Source organism: Enhydra lutris, unplaced genomic scaffold (genome assembly GCF_002288905.1).
Source record: "Enhydra lutris kenyoni isolate GAN:26980312 unplaced genomic scaffold, ASM228890v2 scaffoldscaffold2, whole genome shotgun sequence".
Lineage (NCBI taxonomy): Eukaryota > Metazoa > Chordata > Mammalia > Carnivora > Mustelidae > Enhydra > Enhydra lutris.
The window spans coordinates 46,930,354-46,953,310 of record NW_019154086.1 but is presented as its reverse complement, the minus strand read 5'-3'; the positions used below and the strand labels follow the sequence as shown (position 1 = coordinate 46,953,310).

The window sequence follows — 22,957 nt, the reverse complement described above, 5'->3', positions numbered from 1 at the left end:
CATTATCACCTTCCAAATTTCAAACATTTCCATCATCATCACTAAATAAACCTTTATCTGTTAACAGTCATTTCTCATTTTCTCCCTTCTCTCTCCTTCCATCCCCTAGCTCTAGGCAACTATAATCTGCTTTCTATCACTATACATTTGCTTATTATGGACATTCTATATAAATGGAATTATATAATACACACTTTTGTGATTGGTTTTTTTCACTTAGCATGTTTTCAAGGTTGATCCATGTTGTAACAGTATCTTTTTATTGTCAAGTATTGCTTTATATGGATATATAACACATTTTGTATATCCACTCATCAGTTGATAGACATTGGTTTGTTTCCACTTTGCAGTATTCTGAATGATGCTATTATAGAGATGTATGTTTTCATTTTGGGAGGGATATGCTAGGAGCAGAGTTGCTAGGTCATACAATAACTTGTAACATTTTGAGGAACTATAACACTGTTTTCCAAAGTGGCTGCATCATTTTACATTCCTACCACCATTGAATGAAATTTTCAGTTTCTGCACTGCCTTACCAACCCCGGTTTTTTGTTTTTGTTTTTTAAGTAGGCTCCATCAACTCAGGGCTAAAGCCACCCAGGCACCCCCACCAACCCTTGTTGTACTATGTCTGACTTTTTTATTATAACCATTCTAGTGAGTGAAGCATTTCATGGCTTACCCATGAACTTTAGAAATCCCTCCCCGCTGCCCCCCACTGGGCTCTTGGTTTCCTAGGTGGGTCATGGGTGAACTTCAGGAGGTCTATAAATTACATGAAATTGTATGCAGAATTGTGTTTGCAAATGTATATATTGTTTTAAAGATCTTACTTATTTATTTATTTATTTGAGAGAGAGTGCACGAGTGTATGTGGGAAGGGGAGAGGGAGAGAATCTGAAGCAAATTTCCTGCGGAGCACAGAGCCCAATGTGACCCAGTCCCATGATCCTGAGACCATGACCCGAGCTGAAACCAAGAATCAGACACCTAACCAGCTGAGCCATCCAGGCACCCCAATAAATGTTTTTTTTTTTTTAAAGAATATTTACCTTTCTTAATTTTTCAGCAAGACTTAGGATAACAGAAAAGGCTAACAAACACTGAATCTTCAAAATGTTCTCCATTATTTGTTATTTTGAACTCTGCTTCTGTCTAATCTAGTTTTATCAGATGTGGTTCTATATCACTGTGTCAGTCATCTGGAAACATGGTAAAAATGCAAATTACTGAGCAGTGTCCTATACCTATTGAGTCAGAATACTTGGAGGGTAAGATCAGAGAAATAAGCATTTTAAACAAATGCTCATAATATAAAGGTTTATCGAGTACTTACTGGAAGCCAGATCTCTTTTAAGTTCTTCATATGTTTGTTTATTTATTCCTCACAGCAACTCAAAAAAAGAGTACTGTTTTTCTCTGTTTACTGCTGATGAAAATAAGGATAAGAGAAAAGTTACTACTTACGTTCTTACAGCGAGTGATTTACAAAAATTGGTCTCCTTATTAAGAAGTCTGGCCCCATATCTCAGGTCCTTATTTAACCATTATGCTCAACAGTCTTTAAAGAAATCATCTTAAGCACATAGGTGGTTAAGAACCACTGCCCTAGCCTGTTAACTCTAGGTTAAAATACTTTCTCCAGTTTCTGTTTCTTCTCACTTCCAAGCTTAATTAATAACTCACTCTCAGAAAGCCTTCCAGGGCTTAGACATGCCTCTTCCTTTCTCTGCTGGGCATATGTATCTAGCTTGTATAGTATTTGCTTATTAATATAGTCTGTTGAATTATTTGTTTCAGTGTAATTCTTTTTTCCGCAGTGTACATCAGATTTCTCATTAGCAGGTGTCTCACCTTTTCTGTCTTTTTACTCTGCTTAGTTTTTATGCAGTAAGTATTCAGTATAGTAAATGTTAACTAAATAAAGGGGGATATGGTAACTGGCTAACTATTTTGGTACCCTAAAGGAGGTTAGGTTGCCAGATTTTGACAGCATTTCATTGGAATGATTGAATGAGGTAATGCTGCATTATTGAGAGAGTTGTCTGATTATCAAGAAAGGACCTCAAATACTAGACAGAAAACTGCATTTTTTATCGGAAACTGAATTTGCTGGTAAAGATTATAAAATGGAGGATATTGAAGATAATCATGTTCATACAAGAACATGATTGTATGAAAATGTAGAAATTATACTGTAGTCTTTAAAACTTTTAGAAAAGAATCTGATTAGAATTCTTTTTATTATCATTTAAGATTATCATTTTATGCTGTGTCAAGAAAAACAGATTTTCATAAGTAAGAAAAACTGAGCAGAGCAGCACAACCTTTTAGCAGAGGCTGACAGGTTTAAAAGTCTTAGGTTTGCTATACAAATAAAGTACTAGACTTTGAAGGACATTCCTTTCTAAATAATATTTTTTTCTTTCAGAGTGATCTTGGAAAAAGAAGGGCCTCGTTCCTTGTTCAGAGGATTAGGTCCCAATTTAGTGGGGGTGGCTCCTTCCAGGTAAAAATAATTTTTTTAAGTTAAACAAAATGGTGGCAATCTTTATTGTTTCAAGTTTAATGATGGAAATGCTGAAGAGAAGTCAAGGTGGTAAGGATAAAGCACCATGGTATAAAAACAGGTATCTGGTAACCATGTAAAAGCTTGGGCCGTTTTCCCTGTGTGGCAGCGCAAAGGACCTCTTCGTGAAATCACTGTGGTGCAGTTTTTGAACCAAGTTCAAAAGGCAGAGAATACTAACGGAACCAACAGTGTGAAAGAGGAATACTTAGAGCTCTAGAACTAACCCTGTTTTTTGGCTTAGAGGACAAGCTAGACAGAATAATTTCATTACCTATGAAATTATTAAATTTCATACCTATTAAAAGAGCCAAAAAGGCCCTATTAATACATTAATTTGTCATTTTTCTTTGATACCTTTTTATCTTAGATTTACTGCTTCTGTAATAAAATACTATAGAGTTCCCATTCAGAGTGAAAATGGCTCTCTGTATCCCATGTACTGGATACATGTCTTATTATTTATTGGTTTTCAAGTTTTTGTGGGCTTTTTTCTCTCTTGAAAAATTATCTGTTGGGGGAGATGGCACCTGGGTGGCTCAGTCTTTAAGCGTCTGCCTTCAGCTCAGGTCATGATCTCTGGGTCTTGGGATCGAACCCCTCATCCGGCTCCCTTGGCAGAGAGCCTGCTTCTCCCTCTCCTACTCCTCCTGCTTGTGTTCCTGCTCCCTCTGTCAAATAAATAAATAAAATCTTTCAAAAAAATTTTTATTTTGGGACACCTGAGTGGCTCAGTTGGTTAAACGTCGGACTCTTGGTTTCACCTCGGGTTGTGATATCAGAGTCGTGAGTTGGAGCCTGGCTTGGGGCTCCATGCTCAGTGTGGAGTCTACTCGAGAGTCTTTACCTCTGTCCTCCCTCCCGCTCTGCTCCTCATCCCCCATTTGCGTGCTTGTGCACTCAACTGCACATGTGCACGCTCTCTCTCAAATAAATCTTAAAAAAAAATTATCCTTACCGTAAAAATTAAAAATGTGTAGCATAAAGGCTGACATTCCATCTTTTTTTTTTTTTTTTTCTGACATTCCATCTTAAACACATTACCCCTCATGCTATATGCCTTCTCAGAGGCACTTACTCGTCTCCGCACAGATAAATGTTATTAATAAAAGTTTGGCGTGTATAGTCTTCTTTTAATTTTTCTGGCTTATTTTGTAGGTAAAATGCATATCATGTATACTTAATTATTGTTTACATTCATTTAATCGTATTAAAATATTTCACCAAATTTGTCTTGAAGCTTTTTCCATCAAAATACGTAGTTTTTGTTTAATCACATAGTGTGGCGACTCTATCATTAATAAGCATTCCCTTATTGATAAACATTTAGGTGTATTTCCACATTTTGTCTGTTGAAAGCAGTAGTTTTGTGAACACAGCTATATTCTTATGTTTACTTAAGCAAGTGTATTTCTTTAGAATAGTTACTTGTAAATAGAATTTCTGTATAAAAGAGCATATACACATTTGAAATTAATATTACTCAATTGCCTTCTGAAAGGCAATTTTTTTTATTCTCAAGTAGTGGATTAATTGCTCTTTATCACATATTATTCATGTTGGTCACTATTCATGTCTTTTAATACTAGTCAAATAGACTAAACATGATTTTCACTTTTTTTTTTCTTTTAAGATTTTATTTATTTATTAAGAGAGCGAACACAAGCAGGGTGGGGAGGGAGGGTCAGAGAGAGGGGAAAAGCCAGCTCCCCACTAAGCAGGGAGCCCAGCATGGGGCCCCGTCCCAAGACCCCGAGATTACAACCTGAGCCAAAGGCAGACACTTAACCAGCTGAGCCACCCAGGTGCCCCATGCTTTAATACACATTTGTTTAATTTTGGGTGCAGTCACACCTTCTTCTAATGATTTTCCATTTGTGTATCTCTACTGTGAATTACCTTATATATTCGTTGCTTATCGTCTCATTAAAAGGTCTTTCTTACTTATTTCTAGGAATGTGCTATTTATACCTCTTCACAATTCGTCATTAAATGTATTCTATTTGTTTTTCTTGCTGATAATGTAGTATGTTTCATTTTAAATTATATTAACTTTGCATTTTTCTTCAGCACATTAAAAAAGGCACAGCAGTGAGACTGTCCTCATTTGTGCTTTTGCCTGTTATGTTGGGAAATAAAAGGATTTGATACTGCAAGCAAATAATTCAAAGCCTGGAAAGCTAAACAATGAGGAGGTGGTGGGGATGCATGAAATCATAGTCAATAAGTTAAGAGGGGAAGTATTTACAGATGTAATGGAATGTTTATAAACATAGAAGACATGACCTGATGGGGCTCATTTCTTCTGGAATTATTTTGTCTGTTTAAGGATACTGTGAACTACTCTGTATAATATAGATTAGAATATACCATGGTATCTCAGAATTGTTTGATATACTTTGATGAATTGGGTCAGTTCTACGACCCTCTCCCCACTTAAAAAATATTATATATTAATAGTAATATCTTTATATTAATATCAGCTAATCATAATAATTATATATTTAGCAATTTTTAAAGTGCTTATACCATATTTACTCAAGTGTGTTTAATTTAACCTTACCATTACTTAAGCCTTCCAGCCTTATTCATGTTTCTAAACATCTCTTATACAAATAGTTTTTATTTCATTCAGTCAGTCAGTTGATGTAAAAGTGTTGGGTCAGGGTGGTAGGTGTCTTTTTGTTGGAGGGTGCTTTACATTTGAGGAACTTTACATTGAGGTTTGTCTTTTAATGAGTCAGTGCAAACTGTACTTCAGAATCTACATGGAAAAAATATGTAAGTTATCCTGATGTTACATGAGAATGTGGCTAAGACTTTGTTTTTAGATTTTTCTAAAATTAGATGAATTTACTTGTCATTTAAATCTTACGAATTATATAACATGCTTATTGATAAAATTTAAATCTTTATTTTAGAGCAATATACTTTGCTGCTTACTCAAACTGCAAGGAAAAGCTGAATGGTGTATTTGATCCGGATTCTACCCAGGTACACATGATTTCAGCTGCAATGGCAGGTATGAATATAAAATATTAAAAAGCAAAAATTTTTCCAAAACCTAGAGACTTAATGTTGAATTATGATTTTACATTATGTAGTTAAGACATTGTGCTTTTCATTGATTAGCATCTACATATATGATTCTTAATATTTATTAGTATTACAGTAAATTTGATCAGAAGGTATACTTAAAATCTGTTTTAAGTTGGCATTTTTGTAATCAGGGGTTTGTGATAGCATACAGGTAGTATAATATTTACATTGAATAGTTAGTGTCCACTGAATAGTTAGTGATCACTTTGACAGTTTAAAGAATCCAACCATAATTACACTATAAATAAGTTATGCAGCTGTAATTTACTCTTCTCTCCTCAATTTCTGTTAGTGCCTTTTCCCTTTTTGCTGCATGTTTTGGCTTCTGTCTGAAATGTGCCGGCAGTTCTTGGTAAAGTATTCATTTTGTCCTGTGCTCAAATGCTGAAATTTTTGTGATGTATTACTGATAACTGAGAGATACTGTAATGTATGTATTTTGAAAAATATGTTTAGCATTCCATATAAATAACACTAGATAATACTTAAATTTAGGCACTGGCTATGTGTACATGCTTGCTATAGAAATGTTTTCCAGGGACTCTTCTATCATTGTTGAGTATATATGATTCTGAATTAACGCAACTAGTTTTGGGCCTCTGTACTGCCTTAAAGATAAGCTAGGAGATTGATTTGACCAGTCTGGTTCTGGAATCATTTGTTGCAATGCGTGTTAGACAAAGCCATGACCTTTGGTTCATTATTTGCAGTTTTCTGAGATTCATCGTATATTTAACTATATGTCACGTTGCCAAATTATGCTATGACTATAAAGCAGATTTTTACTACTTTCATCAACTGTTGAGCCATAAATTGAGTGTCAATTACGTGTTTAATAATGAGTGCCTTAAACTTTTAACCATTTTCTGTTTAGAAATAAATTGGATCAATTTGAACCACATACTTTAACGAACTAAGTGTAAGTTGGAATAACTAATTTCTGAAAGGGTCAATAGCCATATATCTACTATATACCTCACAAATTATTTTCAAGGCTTTTCATATTTGGTAACTGACTGACTCACCAAAGTTTTAAAGCTGAAAGGTAAAAACTTTAGAGGTCAAGGTGGTGAAATAGTCTTATTTATCCATGAGGAGAGATCTTGGGCAAGTTAATGTAATTTATGCAAATTTCCTTTTACCTTATCTTTGGAATGTAGGTTGCTCTACAAAGATTTGGATTTTGAGAATTAGTTCTTTAGTACCATAGAGATCATCTAGTTTTTAACTAGAATTTTTTTAAATTTACTTTTTATAGCTGTTGAATACAGATACGATTTTTCCTCTTCAAATTTGAGTGGGTATAAGGTAAAAATTAGTGGTTAATTTCAAACTATATAACTGCTGTATTAGGATCTTTAAGAATATATTTCTGGACTACCAGTTTTTTAACCCCAGAAAATTATTAAAGAAATGTTAATTTTTTTGTTGTTCATTTTGTCAGACTTGATGTCCAGAAAGTAGATAAGCAGACATTTTTGGTAGAGGATAGTTAATTATATATTCAGTAATGCGAATTTAGGGTTTCAGAATATCTTAATTCCCAGTAGAACATCTTTTTTCATTAGAGTATCTTATCAGAGTTTATTACTATTTTTGTATCATGTGGTAAAGAATTTTCGGTGGAATTGTCATTTTGCACTTTTCTCTCAAGTGTATACAAATGTCAACTCATAGTTTGTTTTTATATTGATAACTATTTTCCAACTTGAATTCCTTGAATTTTTGTAAATTGATGGTCTTAACCTTGCTCAGATTATTGCACTATATACTTACTGTGTAATTTGAAAATACCTCTTTCATGTGTTTGCAGTTACATTTTTCTGAGAATTGTGCTTTCAGAGCTTCCTTGCACTCTTCATGAGCATTAACACTTATTAGCTCTGCAGTTTTTATACATAACTACATTGTTGGTGAAACTGAAAGGTCCCATGCAAAGTCACTAAGGTAGTCTTTTGCCCCCTTCATTCTTGAAATTATCTAGACCAGATTGGTCTGGTTTTTCTTCAGGATCATTTTTAGAAGTCTTTTAATATGAATTGGGGGTGCAAAGTGCTTAGAGGCAGTCATGTGAAAAATCATTTTTTAACTGGCTATTAAAAAAAAATGCTAACCTTGTCACTTTGGTATCAAAAAGTGCACTAAAATAGACTTTAATGATATTGCCTGTAAGATTTTGCCACATCAAACAGCATACACATTAAGGATTTTAGTAACAGACCTTGTACATAATTTTTTTCCAGGTAGCCCATTGATTTTGCATTTTATCCATATGAACCCAAGTGTCTAGGTAATAAACCTTTTGTTAATAAAAAATAGTTTATTTAAAGTGGATCTTACTTTGGTTTGTTGTAGTGTTTCAAGAGAATACTTTAAGAATTATAAACCTAAATTTAGAGGTATAACTGAAAAATTATTTCCAGTTAGAAGGCTATTTAATAAAATTAAGTAATGTTGACTCTGTTTTACCTGCTTTTTTTTCTTCCCTACATGTAACCTTTGTTAGACTGAGAGTATTTGTTTTGTCAAGATTACTTGTATGTTTTTGTTTAAATGAATATATCCTACCCTATTACTAGACACAAATGTACATACAAAAAATAGTATGGTTTCTTTATAGTAATCCCCAGTTTTCAGAAATTTTTATCTGGAAAAAACATATAGACTTTTATATGCAACATAGATTTAAATGAAAACAATTTTGATTTTTATTGGATTATATATTCAAACAGTTATTGCTTAATTTTTAAAATACCAATAATATAATAATTTAACTTTTACTAAATACCTAGAGGGTTTTACTTGCTTATAGCATTCACTGTTATTTTTCAAAATACATTTTTCTGTTTGACTTTAAGTTTATTATAAATATTAAACTTTAAAGGTTAAGTTTTTACTCATTAAAGAGAAATTTTTTCTTGCCTATATAAAATACATTTTTTAATATTTTATTTTCCATGGCAGTTTATTCACCCAAATGGGTGGGTGGACAGATGTTTTGTGTGTTTGTATATAAACATTCTTCCTGTTTTTTATTTTGTAGAACACAAGAAATAAAATACAGAATAATCCAAAATATTCCATAAAATGGATGTGCAATATTATCGGTCATAATGCAAAAGGTGTGAAAGGTATAATTGTACCAACATATACTTTAATTTTTAAAAATTACAGATAATTACAAAATGTTACTCAGAATATTCTAGTTTTTTTGGGTTTTTTTAAAGATTTAAGGAAAAAAAGATTTACTAAGAAGCTGTTAAAGTATAGAAAATTGTGATTTCACCTCTGATCTTGATAGATAATGATTAGGAAAATGAGATATGATGATCCCTTCTAAATATTTTCTTAGACTTGCCATTGACAAGGTTAGCATTTTTTCATTAGGGCAAAATTCGTGTTTTAGGTAAGTATTTGGACTCTGAAACTGCTGCAGATGGCAGAATTTTCAGTACTCGATGCATTTTTTTTTAAATTATGGCCCATTCTGATCTTCCTTTTTGTTTTTTAACTTAAAATTTTCAAAAAAGTTAGATCTCACCGTAAATATTTCTGAAATCCTTCCAATGGGATTCATTTTGTACACATGTTTCTGATGAGGTCACTGCTTGTTGTTATGATACAGAAAAGCCTGTGTCTATTTTAGGCATTTACTGTACATTTCTCCCGAGAAAAGAGTGAGATCGTGTCATCTCATGCTCCCCATCCGCAGGTCACTTCCTGTAGAAATATGGACTAACTTAAACCTCGTGAGTACTGATCTGAGCGTCTCTTGCAGCCTCTAGTTATAAGAAACACACCCTGGGAATTTATAATAGCTGTGGAATTAATAGAAGGCGGGAAATGAACTTTTATTTCCTGAATATATGTGTGTGTGCTGAGTATTTCATAAAACTTTTTAATTCTGATCCCTTTAGAATATTCCTTCTAGAAGGAAGAATGGGGTTTTGAGTCATTGTGTAATAAAAGCCTGGGGTCTTCAGCTTGGCCATAATAGCCTTGACCTCGAAAAAATTTGATGACAATATTTAAGATATACGTAGTTGTAAATGGTATCATACCATCCTACAACTTTTAGGGGAGATAGTAGTTCTCTTTGCTTAGCATAACATATTTTAAAAGTCTAATACAGTGCTTTCCATTCTGTTGTCTGTTTATATTTAGCTTTCTACTTTTCTTGCAAAAACATTGATCTTAATACCTACCATTACTTTACAATAAATGCAGGGTAAGAATATATGGGATCTAAGCTGTTTTAGTTTTAATTGGGTTTTTGTTTTGTTTTTGTGTTTGTTTTGTAGTTTTAATGTATTTCTCTTAGAAGGTTAGGTGGGCTTTGTTCTGCTTACAGAACTTGATGAAGTAAAAAATACTGAAAATGCAAATACAGGTATCACTCACTTAATGAAATAGACATTTTCAGCAAGTTTCCTATAAGCAGGGTTTCTTTTAATCTGGTGTACATTATCGGATGGAGTCTTAGATGAAGCAAAACTTTAAAAGTTGCATTTTGAAAGTTTTAAAAAAATTTTCTAACAAAACTCTAACCGCACTACTATATGGCCAGTACACTGCCACTTTGCTTTTACTGACTAGAGCAATGTTAATCACCTACAAATAGCTCCTTCATATGCCTCTAATTCAGCTTTAATGTTTAACAGAGTGCTCAGAATATTAATATGAACTAGCATTATTATCAAAATACCACAAACTTTAAATGCAAAAATAAAAAGTAATAGTAAATTTCTAACTTCAGGGAAACTATTCCAAGTATCTTTGTATATGTTTATCTTAGAAGTAGGAAGATCTTTTTAGCTTTGGCTCTTGGCCAACTTCAGATTGCCTTGCCAGATTGCCTTGAGTTTTTAATATATAATTAGTGATAAATTTTGGCTTCTTCCCACTTGTTTCATTTCTTGAATTAACAGACTGTATTTTTATAGGATTAATTAGCTTAATAATGTCCAGTTAGTTTATTAGGTAGAGTGTCTGTGGTTGAGAGAATGTAATAGCATAAAATTCTAGGACCAGAGTTTTAACTGTGATAAAGACCAATCACTAAAATGTAGGTTATCCTTAGATTCTCTCTAATGTAGTGGTTTGCTGGCATTTAACCTAGTGTCTTTATTAAAAGCTAGCTTATTGGGAGAGTTGAGCCAGAACAACTGTAGTAAGCACAAGTTACTGGTAGTAACAGTTACAGAGGGATAAGATGACAACACTCGGTTGAATTTTAATGTTTCCTGTCCCATAGATTAATTTGTATTTGGAAAGGAATTTTAGTTAAGTGAGAAATACCTGTTGTTTGCGTCCTGTCACTGTTCATTCATATGTACAGAGGATAATTAAAAGTTTTATTCATGGGATATTTGAAAAATTCATTTCTAGTAATATTTATAAATATTATTGCAGTATTTTAAAGTGTACATATATGGAGTTTTTTAGACTTTAATTGAGGAATTTTGTGACTTGGAAGAGTATTAAGCTTGGGTATTAACTAAGTTTATATTTTTAGAAATAGAACTTCTATTTAAAAAGAAAAACTTTAATGTTCATCTTTTCAAATCAAGTATAATAGATTGAGATTTTTTACCTAGATAGGGCTTTTTGGGTTTGCTTTGTTTTGTTTTGTTTTGTTTTGTTTTTAAAGCTTGGTGTAAGGATTCCCAGTTTTAGGCTTTCAAATTTTAATCAAAAATTTGTTTTCTTAATTTCCACAGGCTAATTAATAAAAACGATTGTGAATAATGTAGAATATTTTGTTGCCTTGTGCTGCTTTGCAGCCTTTCACTAATAGACCCCCTGATACTGCTTTACGGATATTTAACTAATACAGATATTTAAGTCTGAAAAGTCATCAAGTTAGAGGTATAGCCAGAATACTAATGTTTGGTGCACATTTTCTTTAAAATTGAGTGTATTTAGTTTGAGTTTTTCAGTTAAGAAAATGAAGGTGACGGAAAGGAAAAAAATTCTTTAGCTTTATTCTCATTTAAACCAGGACATGCAAGAAAAAATCTTTTCCAAGTAAAATATTTAAATGGATCTAATAATTTCATATTTTTCTTCTCCTTTCCTTTTATCAAGATTTTTATATATGAAAAGAAACTTATTTAAAAATGTTCCTGATAAAATGTCCAGCACTTTAAATTTTTATTATTTTAATACTGGCACATACAAAATTTTTGGTCTAGTACTAGTTTTATACATATGTATGTAGTATTAAAAACACTTGAAAGAAATGGAGACTATAGAACTATTACAAAATAGTGAAAGGAGTCATCAAACCAAATTTTTATTCCATTTATCGTTTCATAAATAGATACAATTTAAGCATCCCTTTGTGAGATATCTGGCTATTTCTGTGGTGTTAAAACAGTGGCTTAAGGAAATAAAATTTGAGTTAGCTAATTATCTGATATTATAGAGGTGCAAAGAACCTGTGAGACCAAATTCTGCTTTGTAAACAATTTAGTAAAATGATTTTGCATTTTAGGTATACCCGTAGTGACTTTGAAAGCCAAGAAACAGTTTTATGATTGGTTCTACACTATATGTTAATTTCAAAAACAAATTATTTTTAAGTGCACCACATCATTTCTCTTCCTGAAATAACTTTACTCATATTCAATGTGCTGGTTATATTCCACCTTTCTAAAAATAATATGTTTCACCTGCCTATTATTTGATAGAAAGTGTTAAAATAGTTAATTTCAGATCCTTAGACATTTCTGCATGTAAGTTTTCACTGAACTTAAAGGCCAATTGAATAAATACAGTTTGATGTAAGTAGTTCTGTGAAGTTTGTGTAGTGATCCTAAAAGTTCACAAGCAATACATTAAAACCCCATTTTGTATAGATGAAGCAGTTTTCATAAATTCCCGTTACCAAGATTGCATTTCGTGTGCTATTTTCCATAACAGTAGGAAGATAGAAAGTAAAAGATACGCACTAGTCTAGAAACAACTGTTCCAGAGATCTTAATTTACCAACTGGAATGAGCCATCTTAGGAGACCACCCTTCTGCACTGATAGTACACAGTACTTAAGTTTTAAAGTAAACCAGAACTACATTCTACTCTAGTTTCCCTCTTCAGTTTCTATAAAAGTGAGAGGAAAGTTCCAGTATGTAACTTCTTGAACTTTTCAGTATTTTATATGGTTAAGTGGATGAGAAATAGATCTGTCCTATTAACCCTAAGAGAAAGCTTACTTCTGTGATACCATTATTTTAACAGTATTAGTAAGAATATGTTCATATAAAGCATTCATAAAGGCAAACAACAGTCCTTGCTGTTATATAGCCAACCTAAGATCAAAAGTAAATGCTGACCTTTAGGTAGAAACCACTTGGAACATAGGATTTGGACCCTAAGTAGCTGTGTAGAGTTTGCATGCTAAAAAGCCCTAGAATACACCAAATTTCTATATATTTGTCTGTAGAAATGGGTTTCTAAATTTAGCTTAGAGTGTAGAGGGCGCCCTTCTACACTTGGGAGAGGAATTTATATATAATCAGGTTTTGCTCTTAAAAGAATTTTTTAGTTATGGTCAGAATTTGAGAATGTAGATTGGAAATAAACTACAAATACTCATGGTTGTATGTTTATAAAATAAAAGTGTATAGCATACATCAATTAATAGTTTAAACATTTTCTTTAATATAGATTTCTATGATTTTTAAAACCTTAAAGTTAATAATATATTCTTCATTTTTACCAGAGTTCATTTTAAACATGTTTGTTTAGGTTTCACTGCAATCACAGCGACCAACCCCATTTGGCTTATAAAGACTCGGTTACAGCTTGATGCAAGGTATGTTAATTCATTAAAATAAAATTAAAGTTGATTTCAGCTAATTTTTTCCTGTAAATTTGTATCTATGAGATTTCAGTGCCATGTACCTAGCTATGTCTTTCCCCTCTTTATTTATTTATTTATTTATTTATTTATTTTTAAAGATTTTATTTATTTATTTGACAGATAGAGATCACAAGTAGGCAGAGAGAGAGGAGGAAGCAGGCTCCCTGCCGAGCAGAGAGCCCGACTCGAGGCTAGATCCCAGGACCCTGGGACCATGACTTGAGCTGAAGGCAGAGGCTTTAACCCACTGAGCCACCCAGGTGCCCCGTCTTTCCCCTCTTTTGATGCTGATTTTGTTTTTTGGGGTTTACCATCAAAAGCAAGTGATAACAATAGTTGGCAATGTGAGACTTTCTAGGGAAGAAAGAATATTATGTGTTGTGTTTTTAAATAAAAAGAATATATATTAGCCTAGCCCAAGCAGTGATAATTTCACTATGTGAATGATTTTAATTGGTCTCCCAACAGGTAAACAACCCACGATCAACTGGTCTAGATTAAATCTTGCAGGATCATTGCTCAAATTTGGTAAATTTTATATACAGAGAGGTGTGGCATAGGATTTAGCTCTCCTATATTTATAGACTTCATCTGTTATCGATGACCGTTCTGTGGTAGCAGAGTTCATTGATTTGATGAATGTCTATTGAGCAGATACACTGCTTGGTTCCAGAGATACACCAAGAAACAGTGGGACCAACTTTAAATGGAATAGTCAAGGAATTTTGTTTTTGAGCCCATTTTAGGCAGAAGCAGTGGTTGTTGCAAACCTCATAGTCTTAAGGTTAGGGCCTGGCGTGTTTGGGAACTGAGCAAGGGCCACAAGCCGTACAGCTTAGAGTCTAGCCATCTCTATTCCTGTTAGCCTGGAGAATGAAGAATGGGGAAGAGGAAATACTTTTTTAAAGAGATGATCCTATTGCTGTATTATAATAATAATAATAATTTGGAAACCTTTAGCCTTTTGGTATGGACTAGACTTGTAACAAATTTTCACTGATAATATATTTTAGGGCTTGGGAGGTAGTCTATGTATGTCATAGACTAAATAAAACTTATCTAAGAAATCATTAATAATGATGCCTATTGGGGACACCTGGGTGGTTCAATGGGTTGAAGCCTCTGCCTTTGGCTCGGGTCATGATCCCAGGGTCCTGGGATCGAGCCCCGTGTCGGGCTCTCTGCTTGGCGGGGAGTCTGCTTCCTCCTGTCTCTCTGTCTGCTTATGATCTCTGTCTGTCAAATAAATGGATGAAATCTTTAAAAAATAATAATAATGATGATGCCTGTTTAAATATCTGTTTCCCATATTTTGTCATGTTGAACTATATGCTATTTGGAGACTGGAAACATCTCTAATTCTTGTTTCATCCAGAATAATTAAAATCACATCTTAAGTGTCTCGAAGCAAAACTCAGTTTACTTCCTAAAGCCAAAGACCTGAAAGGTAGTGGTAGTTAAAACAACCCAAAGTTAGAGAAATGTGAGGATTCCAGTCCATATTATGCTACCAGGGGTATGCTTCGGTATGTTGTAGGGTGGATCTGTGGGGGTTCCCGAGAAAAGTATCTATTATTTTTTCACTTAAAGTTGTAACACAAGCAAACACAAGTTCTTAGGCTTGAGGAGTGATAGGGAATGGGATGGAGTTGAGGTAATAGTTAAAGGTTGGTTTAAGGGTGCTAATGTATAACCATGAAATCAAGAATAGGGCTGATGTGTTTGGATATTACACTTTAGGACTTGTAGGATTTTAACTTCTTGTGAGGAAGTCTCTGGTAGAAACTGATTAGAGTTGGTTTCATGGATCATTCAAAGAAGAAAGTTTTCAGTCAATGTCATTAGTTGAGGACAGTTATTAGTTCAAGACAATAATTAGGTCATAAAACTGGAGGAATTTGGGGCGCTTGGGTGGCTCAGTGGGTTAAAGCCTCTGCCTTCGGCTTGGGTCATGATCCCAGGGTCCTGGGATCGAACCCCGCGTCGGGGCTCTCTGCTCAGCCGGGAGCCTGCTTCCTCCTCTCTCTCTGCCTGCCTCTCTGCCTCCTTGTGATTTCTGTCTGTCAAATAAATAAATAAATCTTTAAAAAAAAAAACTGGAGGAATTTGTAGGTTATCAAAGGGGTTTTAATTGTGTTTTTGTTATGTCAGAAATAGGTTGTATATAATTTATAATTAGGTAAATTTTCTATTTCTTTCCTTGTAGGTAGCATTTAAACTCATTTCTTTTAGATAAGGTTCTGTTGGGAGAATCATAGTGTAAGGTAATATTTTTACAAACTCAAAATTATATACTTGTATAAGAGTAGGTACACTGCCCATATAGCGCTAAGCAAGTTTTACTGGGTACGATGCTCAATAAATATTTTATAACTGTAGGGGTCCACATTCACTGTTCGCCTTGATACCGACATGAAAGATAGGACTGTTGCCTTCAAAGGATTATAGGAAATTTGACTTAAATTCACACAGTCATTTTTGGGGAAGAACTGAGTGGGTTTGGAAGAATTCTGCAGATGCACAAGTATCGCATTAATTATATTCCCTGCTTTGTGAGGTACTATCATCATTAGTGTCTCAATCACTCTTTCATGTTACTAAGTGCAGAAGAAGTCTTCTCAACTTAGAACTGGATTTAATGACATAATGTGAGAGTTTGGTTTTATCTTGAGCTGCAGTCCCAATGTATTTGGACTATTTTATTTTTTATCCCTACAGTATAATGAGTACATGAAACTGAAGATTTAATGTAATGTATTTTGCATTAGTAAAATAAACTTCTTACATGGTACCCCTCTAATGTGACAAACTTGGGATAAAAGAATAAAGTCTAAAATGAATGTCTTAATATTCTGGCTTCACTTCTCCATGAGTTAGAGGATCATCCTCTATTTAGAGTGACATATTTCTACTGCATTTTATTGACTTTATTTAAAAACCTATACTACTTTGTAAACAAGATTTTTCCTTTTTGCTTTTCAGGAACCGTGGAGAAAAGCGAATGGGTGCTTTTGAATGTATTCGTAAAGTGTATCAGACAGATGGACTTAGAGGATTTTATAGGGGCATGTCTGCTTCATATGCTGGCATATCAGAGACGGTTATCCATTTTGTTATTTATGAAAGTATTAAGCAAAAACTACTGGAATATAAGATTGCTTCTACAATGGAAAATGAGGAAGAGTCTGTGAAAGAAGCGTCCGATTTTGTGGGAATGATGCTGGCTGCTGCCACCTCAAAAACTTGTGCCACAACTATAGCATATCCACATGGTAAGAGGAGTGGAGTTTCTATGAGTAAAATTCTGTTAATATACAAGTGTTTTCCCATGTCAGCCAATGACCCATTTATTAGAACATTTATAATTTTATTGAAATCAGTAAAACAAAATACAGTTCTTAGGAGTTCATAATGGGATTAAATCTGTGTAAGTAACTGGTTTAATAGGTCAGTATATATTACAGTAGTATAATGGAGATTTAGCATGCACTCTGGACCGTCACATTTTAGCCCTGAGTCAGTCAGATTCCAGCCAGGTGTTGTTTGAGCAAGTTTAAAAAAAAAAAAAAAAGGTATGGCTATAGATGGTATACTAGATACTTTATATACATTATTGCTAATCTACAAAAAATTCCTGCAAAGTACTTACCTTCTCCATTTAAGTCTAAGTATGCTAGAATATAACCAGAGTTTGTCTTCATTTTCAAATGGGAAACAAGAAATGTTAAGATTAAGTTGCCAAAGGTCACAGAGCTTACTCAGGTCACATAGTTTACTCAGTGGAGAAGCCCGAATTTGAAATGGGAATCTATAATCCAAAATGCCAGCCTATTTTACATTATTTCATGTTGGCAAATAAGTATATATGAATGATTTATTTCTGTCATTAAGTCTTATACTTTTAGCCTCTTTCATTGATAATAAAATCACTTAAAAATTTGTCTGCAGGATGCTGAGATTTTTTTGTAACTTGTTTTAAGTGTAGACTTTGATTTTGTTGTATTTAGGGTTTGTTTTGCCTTTTTTTTTTTTAAGATTTTATTTGTCAGAAAGAGAACAAGCAGGGGGAGCAGTAAGCAGACAGAGAAGCAGGCTTCGCATTGAGCAGGGAGCCCTGGTGCAGGACTCAGTCCCAGGACCCTGGGGTCACAACCTTAGCTGAAGGCAGGCTTTTAACTGACTGACTAAACCTCAGGGGTTTTAGGATTTTTTTTTTTCTTTCAAGTAATCTCTACACCCAGCATGGGACTTGAGATCAAGAATTGGATGCTACACTGACTGATCCATCAGGCGCCCCTACTTTGGGCTTTTAATCTAAATGCTTCACTTTTGTTACACTGATTAATATTCACATTCATCCTTGTAAGTCTAAGGCTCTGTGATTAAAGCTGTATCAAGACAAATGAAACAGGGCTAGGAGGAAATGAGTATTTGCTCTAAAATGTAATTTTATGAGTAAAACTAACTCTAACCAAGTTGGACTGTGAACTTAGCTCCACTTCTTGAGGGAAGTTCCTAACTTCTCTCTTTAGGAGAAGTCAAAAGAGGACAGTTATCAGCAGCATTGTTTAGATTCTGGCTACTATAGGATACCTAGAATTGTAAGAGACATTTTTGGAGTTGTAAGCATCCTGTCCCCTCAAGTGAGATGATGTCCTTACATGAAGGGGTAATTAATAATATTTTGGGAGGAATATATAAATGGTTTGAATTTTTAAGATAAGATACAAGAAATTTCAAATAGTAACATTTGCAGTGAAAATAGTTCTAGGCCATTTCCCTCAGGCCCAACAGGACTAGTGTGTTGGAAAAACAGACTCTTCAGTAGAGAGCTCTGAAAACTTGTCCCAGCCTCTACCCCCAATGACTAAAACCTCTCAACAGTCCAATTTCCTCACCTTTCAAAACTAAGAAATAATGGACTAACCATAATCTTTTATATCTCTTAGAGCTCTAAAATTTTACAAATTTTGCATAGTTGCTTCCCAGATGGGGCCTTTTAGCTTACAGCTGGTGTTTTGAACAATTTTAGGCTCATGCACATGAAATTTCATGTTTGTTTCATGTGGACCATTGTAAATATAGATTATTAATTCTGTTTTCTCATTGTGGGGTTCACCTAAGAGTTTTTGTGTTTATTTCTCATAGTATCTTTGTGTATTCATTTTTTTCTACCACCTGCATTCCCTTTTCTGTTTCTTCACCTTTTCCTATATATGTATTGTCCCTTTTAGCTATATCTAGTATACAACTGATACTTTTGTTTTATTCTTTAACCATTCAGGAACCTGTTAAATTTTTAATTAGTATTTATTATTAGTGATTTTAACCAGCTATCTTAGTTAGAAGTTGGGTGTTACTGTAATAAGACCAGTTTCAATAAGTTACACATTAAAAATCACTCTCATATTTATTCTGAGCTTACACTTGAAGAGTGGTAAATGGGATGTGCTCAGCATTAGGAGGGTATAAAGATAACACGAATGGGGGCACCTAAGTGGCTCAGTGGGTTAAAGCCTCTGCCTTCAGCTCAGGTCATGATCCCGGGGTCCTGGGATTGAGCCCCACATCGGGCTCTCTGCTCAGTAGGGAGCCTGCTCTCCCCCCCCCCACCCCCCCCTACCGCCTGCCTCTTGGCCCACTTGTGATCGTCTGTCAAATAAATAAATAATCTTTAAAAAAAAAAGATATCACAAATGTTTTAAAATGACTTTTTTCCCCCCCCTAAACAGAAGTTGTAAGAACAAGACTACGTGAAGAGGGAACAAAATACAGATCTTTTTTTCAGACACTATCTTTGGTTGTTCAAGAAGAAGGTTATGGGTCTCTTTACCGTGGTCTAACAACTCATCTGGTGAGACAGATTCCAAACACAGCCATTATGATGGCCACCTATGAATTGGTGGTCTACCTTCTCAATGGATAGCAACTTTAAGCTGCTGTACTATGAAGAGGGAAGACCAAAAGATTCCAGTGGACCGTGCAGTATCAAAGCCAGCATGGTGGACAGAAGTAAAACATTTGGGAACATGTAACTATGCCTAAATGGAAGTTTGGTTGTAGGAATTAAAGTAATCATAACCACATTACTTGGTTTTTTTCAGTAATATGAAGAAAAAAAACCTAGGCTGCCTCTAAGAAAAAAGCCTTTAGAAGCACTCCTTTCTCCAAATTGCCATTTTCTCTACCATGTCCACAGGACACAGTTGCATTTTGTTGATTTATGGCAGAGTACAGTATGTATTCCATGAGCACTTTTCCAGTCTTCTATACAAAGCCATCCCTAATTGTATAAATATTACAACTATCCAAAGATAGTATTGACAGTCATAAATGTCTTACCTCTGGCTTCTGTGTAATTCATGTAAAATTGTAAAATAACAAGAATAAGTGAGATTCTTAGTATTACTTTTCCATTTCCTTGAGAGGATCTGGAATATTTTAAAATTAATTATTTGGCATTAATAGTCACTAGTTTTGACAACTAATGAAATAATGTCAAAAGATCTTGCATATCTTTAGCTTTAAAATGTTTCGGTTTCCACTGCTAACAGGTGCTTGATGTTGAACATGATGTGGACACTTAAATTGTTCATTAACGTATCAAGCCCAGTGTAATAGTTTGGGACAAAAGAAACCAGTGAAATGTTGATTCTTGGCCCTTTGAGTAACTTGAGTACATCCTCATATCTTCTCTAACTTTACAATACATGAATGAATGCGGTTGTCTTGACAGTGACTTAGTAGTTACGAACTTGAATTATCATGTCATACCTAGATATTTTCTTAAAATGGAAAAAATTCACCGCTATTTAATCTTTCTCTGTTTGCCTTCACATTAGGAATTTGAACCATTGAATTATTTCCAGAAGATCAATATAGATTGCATTTGTTTTGTAGAGAAAATGGTAATTTTCAGCTTCGCCCTATTAGGTTTCTTTTTTTAAGGTGACATTATAAATATCTGGGGCAGTATAAACATAGAAGAGGGACCCTCTGCTGTCTAATTGAGCAGGTAGTGATTCTAATTGACCAGAGTTTTGTGAATGAACAAACTGCTTTTGAGAAGAAATTTTTGTTATCCTGATTTCTTGAATGGTAAATCATAGAAAGACTCAAATTAATTCAGATTAAGTTTCCTAACAGGATATAGCTTTTACATTTTGCTGTTGAGTTCAGCTGTACCTTTTAGTATCTAAATGTATATATGTATGGCCCTTCTGAAGATGTTTGCTGTAAATCTGTTAAGAGACTTGCTTATGGATGTTGCTATACTGGTATATAAAACATCTACAATTAAACTCCAGTGTGGTACTCATTTCAGTATAGATGAACTGTACATTTTGTGCAATGGCTTTATTTTAAGAATGACTTTGTGAATGCACTTTGTGGCCTTTTTTTGGAGAAGGGTGAGAGTAGAGTATTCCATGTTAAGACTTTTTTCTTTCTTTTTTTTTTTTTTTTTTTAAACATCGGTCATGTATTAGGCAGAAACCATGTTCAAAACATTTTTCTGGGTTTTAGATACGGTGTTTGGAGATCTTTAATAATATAAATGTTTTATGTATTCTGTGTATACTCTAATGACCCTAACACAGAAAATTGTAGCATGTCATTGCAAGCTTTCTCTGCTATCACCAGTGAAACACAGTGCCCTCTTAAATTCCTTCACCTTCTTAACTCCTTATAATCAACATAACTGGATGTTTTTGAGGTGCTTTGATTGGAATTAAAAAATATTCCAATCTCTTTGGAGACCAAAGGCAAATTCAGTTTCATTACCTTTGGGATTATCCGTACCTTTTATGGTGAATTTTAGCTTTGACATTTATTGTGAGAAACATGCCAAAAAAAAAAAAAATCTAGGGATTTCTAACTTAAATCTGTAGAGAAAGTCTCATAGTGTTTGCCTTTTCAGGTGCCACTTACACTGCCTAATACAGTGCCATTTGCCTTGCAAAGATTTGTAAACATTAGTTGTGTTGAATGTAAGACAGATTCTCCCTAATGGTAATGATTTCAGTATACCACAAATGATTAAGAATGATACGAAAACCAGCAGCTGTGGAACATCTTATTATTTAGTGCTAGCACATTCATAATAAGTGTCCTTCAAGGATGAACATGTATTCTTTTCTTGTTTGTATTTAGCAAGTAAAACTTATGTTGACCTTAGTGTATTATATTCAGATTTTAAAAGTGAGTATTCTCTGTGTACTGGAAGAAAAGATCTTAGAGTCTTAGATTTTGTTTCTTTGTGCAACAACTGGAAAGAAGCAGTGAAGCTTATTTTAGTTTTGTTTTTTTTTTCCCAAAGCACAATCTGCCATAGTTTACTTTATGTGACAGATAATTTAAAAAAGAAAACTATATAAAAGTTGTATATAAAGTTTGTCTCTGAAACATTTCTTTGGAGATTTTTTTTAATTGATGCAAATGTTTAAAAAGAAAAACACATACTTAAAGCATTGAATTTTTTTTAAAGCTGTGTTTTGTTACCTATTTTCTATCAGATGACTTTTTATTTCTAGTATAGAGATTGGCAGCACTCTTCAGATTTGTACTTTTATTACAGAATTTTATCAGGAAATTGAATTGAACTTACTCAAGTTAAAGCAGTAGATATTGAAAGAGTATGGTCATAGAGCATTAGATAGAACTTTGGTACTGGTGGCTCATAGACAGTGTACTAAATCTCAAAGTCCAGATCTGAGAATTACCAACCCTGTGACTGTGGGGTGGAATACAGTGCTTTTGAATCCAGGAGGGGGAAAGAAAAAGAAAAAAAAAACTATTACCAAAGCTTTGTCTTAATTTTCATTATGTATGTAATTTTGTGGACCCAGCATTACTAGTTGGAGGTCACTAGTAATTTATTTGTAATTTTGAAACCAGGATAGAATATGGTTAGATTATTTGATCCAGCCTTGTCTCCTAAAACCTAAGGCCCATTGTGGAATAGCATGACTGTATTAGGACCAGGGTGTTAAAAATAACGAGTGTTTATTCTTTTACTGGAGTATAAACATGTTGGCATTTTTAGATTTAAGTCACTAAAAATACTGATCTGAACTTAAAGGATTTAAGTGCTAGAAATCCGTCTGTCCTTTACTCTTCAGCATTGTTCATGCCTGTCTTTCATTGTTTACATGTTCTTCTGCCCAGACTATTAGTACTGTAGGGACCCCTTTTGGGCTGATAAATAAAATAGTTGAGCCTTTCTGTCTACTGATCATGACTTAAACATTCCTAAGAATAAAGGTATTTCTGAATGATACAAATTAGAAGGAATTTTAATTATATGAGAATATTTCATACAATGTGCTAACTTTCTGCCCACTCAGTTCTCTTCTCCATCATGCACTTATATTTCTTGTTAATCTATACACTGCTTTTTATGCTACTTCTTTTAGAAACTGAAA

The 22,957-nt window shown here is 33.8% G+C and overlaps 1 protein-coding gene across 1 annotated transcript in view; it reads left to right on the top strand.

The window, feature by feature from the left end:
- Positions 1–21,851, top strand: part of LOC111147681 (solute carrier family 25 member 36) — a 35,234-nt gene extending 13,383 nt beyond the window's left edge. Inside the window, exons 3-7 of the mRNA XM_022503905.1 lie at positions 2,435–2,512; positions 5,494–5,594; positions 13,421–13,487; positions 16,518–16,807; positions 19,268–21,851. Coding sequence (XP_022359613.1) covers positions 2,435–2,512; positions 5,494–5,594; positions 13,421–13,487; positions 16,518–16,807; positions 19,268–19,461 — 730 coding nt within the window. The 3' untranslated portion in view covers positions 19,462–21,851. The remainder of the gene's footprint in view (positions 1–2,434; positions 2,513–5,493; positions 5,595–13,420; positions 13,488–16,517; positions 16,808–19,267) is intronic.
- Positions 21,852–22,957: the final 1,106 nt, after the last annotated feature.